Source organism: Camelus dromedarius, chromosome 27 (genome assembly GCF_036321535.1).
Source record: "Camelus dromedarius isolate mCamDro1 chromosome 27, mCamDro1.pat, whole genome shotgun sequence".
Taxonomy (NCBI): Eukaryota; Metazoa; Chordata; class Mammalia; order Artiodactyla; family Camelidae; genus Camelus; species Camelus dromedarius.
Window position 1 is genome coordinate 6,607,912 of NC_087462.1, and position 7,406 is coordinate 6,615,317.

The following is a 7,406-nucleotide window of genomic DNA, read 5'->3' on the forward strand; positions in this document are numbered from 1 at the left end:
AGTTTGTCATCAACGCAGGATATAGTTGTTTATCCTTAGTGGTAAAATGAAAAGTAAATTAAACTAGTTATGAAGAGTTTTCTGAAAGCCAACATCTCTACCACAAAAGCGATGTATGTATGCTATCTCTATATATTAATGGATACTATAGATTGAAGGAGACCAAGTATAAATTATCCCGACTGAGTAGTTAAGACCCAAGACCTTCAGGTCATCTTCGAATGAAAGATCTGACTTAGATCAGCAGTTCTCAACTTTGGCCACACAGTAAAACCACAAGAGTATTTTTAAAAACCTTCATGCTCTGGAAACAGCCAAATCTAATTAAATCAGAATCTCTGGCAGTGAGACCCAGTGTCTGCATTCTCAGACGATTTTCATAAAAACCAAGGTTAAGAAGCACTGATGTGCATCCTCACACATAACCTGCATATACAGATTTTAAAATTGAAATGAGTATGGAAAATAGACAAGAGCTGTTTTTAAAAGATGTAAAAATTAAAAATATGAAAAGAGAGTTATTCATCTTTCAAGGACTTTGGGCCACAAGTGATAAACTATTGAATCTCACAGATATAATAAGATTCAGTCACACAGTGATTATGATTTACAGAGAATCCCAGAACACCAACAAGCCCCATCAAAGATATACCGAAAGCATATAATAGATTTTATAATATTTATCATGCAGTGATTAAGATATACAAAGGATCCTAGAACTCTCCCCCAGTCCCACTTAAAAATTCCCAAACAAGTAATATTCAGGTGTTAAGCTACAAAAATGATGTGATGAGAGAGGTAGGATTCCCAGGTCTACTGCTGCATTTTCCAACCTAAACTGCAAACGGATGACAGGTACTGAGATTAGGTGGCTTTGCTGAGGAACCCCATCATGGCCCTTTTGACATCACTGTTCCTCAGACTGTAGATGAAGGGGTTCAGCATGGGGGTGACCACAGTGTACACCACGGAGGCCACTGCATCCTTCCTAGGAGAAAGTGAGACGGCTGAGCTGAGGTACACACAGAGTCCTGTTCCATAAAATAGGCAAACAACGGCCAGGTGAGAGCCACAAGTGGAGAAGGCTCTGTACCTCCCACCTGATGAGGGGAGTCTGAGAATGGAGGAAAGAATTTTATAGTAAGAGAATATGATTGCTGAAAAAGGGAGAAAACCAAAGATGGCAACAGCAAAATACCTGACTACGTTGTTGGTGAAAGTGTTAGAACAGGCAAGGTCGAGGAGCTGAGAAGGGTCACAGTAGAAATTAGACATTTCCAAATCCTTAAAGCAGGTGACCTGTAACACAAGCAAATTGTGCAGCTGGGAGTCCAAAAGGCTAATAAAAAAAGATACAAAAATGAAGAAGCGACAGAGGTAGGAGTTCATGATGACCAGGTAGTGCAGTGGATGACAGATGGCCACAAACCTGTCATAGGCCATCACGGTCAGAAGCATGTCATCCATACATACAAAAATGATAAAAATACACATCTGAGTCAGGCAACCTTCATAGGAGATGACTCTGCTGTGAGTTTGGATGTCCACAATCATCTTGGGGACGGTGGTGGAGATGAAACCGATGTCAGCCAAGGACAGGTTGGACAGGAAGAAGTACATGGGGGTGTGGAGGTGGGAGTCGGAGCTGACAGCCAGGATGATGAGCAGGTTCCCCAACATGATCCCCAGGTACATGGACAAGAACAGCCCGAAGAGGAAAGGCTGCAGTTCTGGATCATCTGAGAGTTCCATGAGGAAGAATTCTGAGACACTTGTTAGGTTTTCAGTTCTATGTAGCTTGGACACCATTTTTAAAAGACAAGATGATTGGGAAAAAAAGGAAATAAGCAAATGTCATGTAGCATTGTGTCCATATTGTGGATTCAAGCAATTCATTGCTAATGTCATACACTCAAGTATCCTTAGCAACATTTCTCAGTGTGACCAATTCTATCTACTGGAACTGTCTCCCCATTTGTTCCTATTTTTTTCACCTCTTTCTATACAAACTTACTTAAAGAAACTGGACAGAATGGTAAAAGAGGAACCCAAATATTAGAGACAATAAATCCATAATCACAATAATAGTAGCGCTATTTTAACTAGTAGCAGTCTTTAATTTTTTAAGGAACATCCGTTCTGTTTTCTGTAATCTCTGTACCCATATGCATTCCCACCAACCATGTGCAAATGCTCCCTTTTCTCCAGTCCTCCACAGCACACGCTGCCTTTTGTTTTCCTGATGATAGGCATCCTAACAGATGGGAGGTGATGTTTGATTGGAGTTTTGACTTTCATTTCCTGATATGAATGGTTCCATTTTCATATACCTTATTTTCCTGATCATAAACCCTCTTATTTACAGTTGAGGAGTTTAGTACCAGGGGAGTTCCACAGCCACGTCAAGATCCAGCCTGCTTGTATCTAGTTAAGATTTTCACGTCAGCTCTTCTGAATAAAGGAATTGCTATTTCATCACGTTTACTACCTGAAGGTAGTTCAGGTTCATTATGCTGGCAGGTCACACTATGATTTAATTGAGAAAAATTCAAAATAGAACAATGAAAAAACACATCTGGGCAGTTTCCTTATCTACACAATTGTGGTAAGAAATGACCTACCAAACAGGACTGTTGTAAGAAAGTTTTAAAAAATCGTTTCTATTGTTTTGACCAGTGGTTTTCATTTCCAGTTGATTCATAATTGAGTGTGCTTATTTTAAAATACACAGCTACCCCAGCCTCAGCCTGGAACCAGGTTTGGAATCTTTACATGTGAGTTCCTTGGGCACTCTAATGTGCAGCTTAGTAAACACTACCTTAGAATGTCACTCAACACGTAGGAAAATGCCATGAATATTACCTGTTATTACTCTCAATACCCACCACCTATTTTTAAATATAAACATTTAATAACGTTTGCTTCTGATCTCATGTTTTATGGAGATTTGGATAATTACCTATAAAATTTGGTTTTCTTTATATCTCAGCTCAATCTCACTCCTCTACAAACCTGTCCACCAACAATAACTGATATTATGAAGTTGATGGGTATATTTTTGTCACTGTTTATTTAATGTAAAATTGATCTACATATTCATAATCAGCTTTCATAAAATCTTACCTAAACAGAATACTACCCATATTGACTCTGAAACGTAAATGTTTACCATAATTTTAAAATTAACTCTCTTACTGAAGTATATGCAACTACTTCAAACATTTTATTGGTGCACATTATTATGTAAGGGAAGAGATAATTTATTCAGTCTATAAATTTATATGTATATATTTTAATATAAATGTAACAAATTTAAACATATATTTCATATGTGTTTAAAATATAATTTAATGTATTTTTATATATAAATATGTACATCACATTATGTATTTTTATATTTACATTATTTATATAAGTTTCTTCTTACAACAATCCTATGAAAATTCTTGTACCTCTCTCCATATCATACAAATGAGAACTCATATATAATATGTGAGTGGTGATTAGCTGTTCAGTTCTAATAATTGGTGCATTTTCAGTTTTACTAATATTAATTGCCTGTATCTGTTTCAGTACAAATCATTTTCTGTCAACTACATTCTCTTTTAAAAAGACATCTTTTGAAAATATCCTCAAAGTCTGTCTTGTGATAATTTCATGATATCTGCACCTGACATTTTCATCTTGTACAGGAAATATTTTCAACCTTAGATTTCAAAACTGGACTGCAAAACATAACTATTCATAGAAAACCCTACAGTCCACTATGTTAGTACCATTATGGCCCCTGTGAACTACTGCCTCATTCCCATAATTTACAGGTGACCTCACTGAAGCAAAAGAGGATGAATCAATTCTTCTACCGTCACTTCATATCTGGGACTAAAGTCGGTTTGAAAAGAACCACTTGTTAGTCTGCAGGGGAGGGGACTGAGAACTGGTGCAGGAAGAAGCAGATCAGTGTTTCAGTCCTGGACCTTCACCTTCTGTATGCGAAGGGCGTGTAAATCTCTCCACCTCTCTGTGTTTCTGTTCCTTCCTGAAAATAAAGAGTCTAATACCCACATCTAGAAAATGTGTGGTGCCTAAGGGAGGTTTGGAACCTAAAAATATTTAGTCATTTTTTATAAGGAATTTCAATCATTATTGGGATAGCATGATTAGTCATAAAATATGATGTCAAAAATTTAATGACATTCCATGGGCTTTATAGCAGAGAGAGATCAAAGCCTCTTCTGTCTCAGGAGACTGGAATGGAGTGACATGAAGTCCTAAAATGTGTCTCAGCACATGCAGTAAGACGTACCATCTCTTTTCTCTTTTATTTCCCCATATTAAAAAAATCTCTACAGTGGCATTTCAATCATTAAATGCTGCACATGCTATTAAATGGGAAATAATATGTCCCATGGAAAGCCCAAGAGACAGACACAAATAAGCACTATTTTATCTTGTTTCTAGTTCTATGGGACATTCCTGAAAAACACGAAGACACTGGCATGAACAGTCTGCTGGGTAGAAGCGGTATTGCCCACACAGTGTTTCTGTGAAAAATGTAAGGGTTTATTCAATATTTAACTGGGTTTTTTTAAAATTCTTGGTGCCTCTTCTGTGCCAATAGAGCACAGGCTCTTGGGAATCAGAAATAAGTGAGCCTTGGGCATTTCTCTTCATATGAAGAATGTACTTGTATAAACAATAATAAAATGGCCTGTCAGCGATGTAGGGAAACCATAACATCAGGTTACTAGAAATGTAAGTCAAATGACATGAGAATCAGCATTATCATTATTAGTAACAAAATTCTTGAATGTCTATGCCCTCTCATTATGCATCCATCATATAGTCATTGCATAGAAGGCATCCATTATTTGTTCGGTCCTAATTCAGTGGAGTTATATCAACTAGGAATCAACTCAATTGACAATGTAAAGTCTCAGAAATACTAAGGAAATTCCCCAAACACACTAAGGAGAAGTGGAGCACACAAGATTCAAAATTAACTTGTCAGTCTCAGAGTCCCACATACTAAATTTCATTGTTTCCAGACTTCTGGAAAGTTGTAAGCAAAGGTACAGAGGTCTAACCACATATACATCTGAGGCACATTTTTTTGGAATGTTTTCATTTTTCTGAGTAGGAATGGACCCCCAGACTCTGACTTTGCATCTCCTTTTGTGATTGAGTAGGCTGGCTATAAGTATAAAGGAAGAAATGAACAGTTGAAGTGAGATCCAAGAGCAGGGTCAATGGAGAGATCAACCCTAAATTATCACGTGTTGCTTTTTTATGACCTTTGCTTGTGATCTCAGCCACCCTTCCTCGAGTCCATGCAGCAAGCGCTACCTACTACCCTCCTTTGTGGTCCTCCAGAAAACTCCAAAGGGAAGGGCATAGTGATCAGGAGTCTCTGGCTGGCCTGACTTGGCAGTGACATGACTGGTTGGCAGGGGTAAGACTGCCCAGATGCCCTATGTCTGGAGTCAGTCTATCCAGACTGACTGGCTTCAACCCAGGCTTCAACCCTCTCTAACTCATGACCTGGTACATGTTACATAAAATGCTGTGCTTTCCTCTCATTAAAAGAATAGTAATCTCTCCTTATAATTTAGGAGAGATTATGCAGATGAAATCAAACAAGATACATAAAACACATACTTGAGAGCTTGGCACTTAGGAAGCCCTCAATAACATTCCATGATGTTATAGTTAATGCCATCCTCCTCGACTTCATACTCATCATCACTTTCAGGATCATTTGAAGTGCTTAGAGGGAAATTTAGAGAGACCCATTTGCTGCTATGGTTGGGGAGATGCCAGCCAGAGCCAGAACTAGTGGGGGTGGAATCACAGTTCTGAATGTGGGTTCTCACATCCCCAGCCACAACCAAGAACATCAACTTCAGAGGGCTTTGTTACAAAATTTTATACAATAGTGCCCTCCCCCCTGTCTGTCTCAACCATCAGGTTAGTCTCGTTGAGGAGAAAATAATTAACTCAACAGTCCCACTCTCAATCACTGTCTCATATCAACACTTACTGGGCTGGTCTGCATCCCTGCTGTAGCACAACCAAAGAGTGCAGATTCACTGCCCCTCTCCTGCCTGGTGTGTGATGAAGTCTCAGGGTCCCTCCTCAGAACTGGCACAGAGACAGACTCAGGCTGAGACCTTCCAACAGAGTTTCTTATAGAGGGTGGGGACACAAACATGGAGCCATGCTCTTAGAAGTGGCACACTAAAAGGCTGGAGGCACCATCCAATTATTTACAATGGTGTGACCTTAGGGCTCAATGCACAAAGCTCATAATTAGCCAGTTGGTCCGTGCTGTCCCAATCTCTGGAGACTTGCTAATATTAATAGGAGGAGGAAGAAAAGAAAAGTAAATGTCCCTGGATGGTTCTGAGTGCCTCCTCTCCTCAGGAGGCTGCTCAGCTATACTCTCTGCTTCTTACTTCCAGGTTGTAGGAAGTAAAATTCAGGCTTTAAAAATGTAACCACTCCATGTATGATTTTGACACCTATAAATCCATTGGATTAATCATGAAATCTAAGTGGCATTAGGTCTTCTATACCAAGGCTATGATACTCTCTATTTTCTCAATTAATATTTGTAAGAATAACTTCTTATTTTAATTTCCTTCATCTTTGCTTGGGTTGGCATTTCATATGGTGGAGATTTAGAAAACTATTTTTTTATTGAAGTATAATTGATTTACAATGTTGTGTTAGTTTCTGGTGTACAGAATAGAGATTCAGCTATATACATATGTATTCCTTTTGATATTCTTTCTCATTATAGGTCATTGCAAGATGTTGAATATAGTTCCCTATGCTAAACAGTAGGACCTTGTTGTTTATCTATTTTATATATAGTAGTTTGTATCTGCTAATCCCAGACTCCTAATTTATCCCACCCCACCCCTACTTTGGTAATCATAAATTTGTTTTCTATGTCTGTGAGTCTATTTAGAAAACTATTGATTTTTACATATTTATATGGTAACTGATACTTTACTTAAGTATTTCAGAGGGCCTCCCAGAAGTTTGCAGTCAAGGTGTCTCCAGGGCTAGTCATCTCAAGGTCTGATTAGTGGAAGACCACTCCCAATCTCACTCACAAAGCTGTTGGTAGGATTCACATGTACCCAGGACACTGTCCAAAGAATTCCTCAGTTCTTTGACGCATGAGCCCCTGCTGGGGCAGCTCACAGCATGGAACTGGGTTCTATCAACATGAGCAAGGAGAGAGCAAGAGAAAGTCAAAAAAGGAAAACTAGATTTTTTTAAAGTCTTTTCTCAGAAGTGACTACCCAACATTTCTTCCGCATTCGCATTGTTGGAAGGGAGTCCCTAGGTATACTGCACAGTCAACGGGAGCATGAACACCAGGAGTTAGTATTATT

The 7,406-nt window shown here is 38.6% G+C and overlaps 1 protein-coding gene across 1 annotated transcript; it reads right to left on the reverse strand.

The window, feature by feature from the left end:
* Positions 1-626: 626 nt before the first annotated feature.
* LOC105105413 (olfactory receptor 7E24) lies at positions 627-1,852 on the reverse strand. Its single transcript, XM_010999202.3, has one exon. The coding sequence runs from the start codon at positions 1,807-1,809 to the stop codon at positions 865-867; it is 945 nt and encodes a 314-aa protein (XP_010997504.1). The 5' UTR covers positions 1,810-1,852; the 3' UTR covers positions 627-864.
* Positions 1,853-7,406: the final 5,554 nt, after the last annotated feature.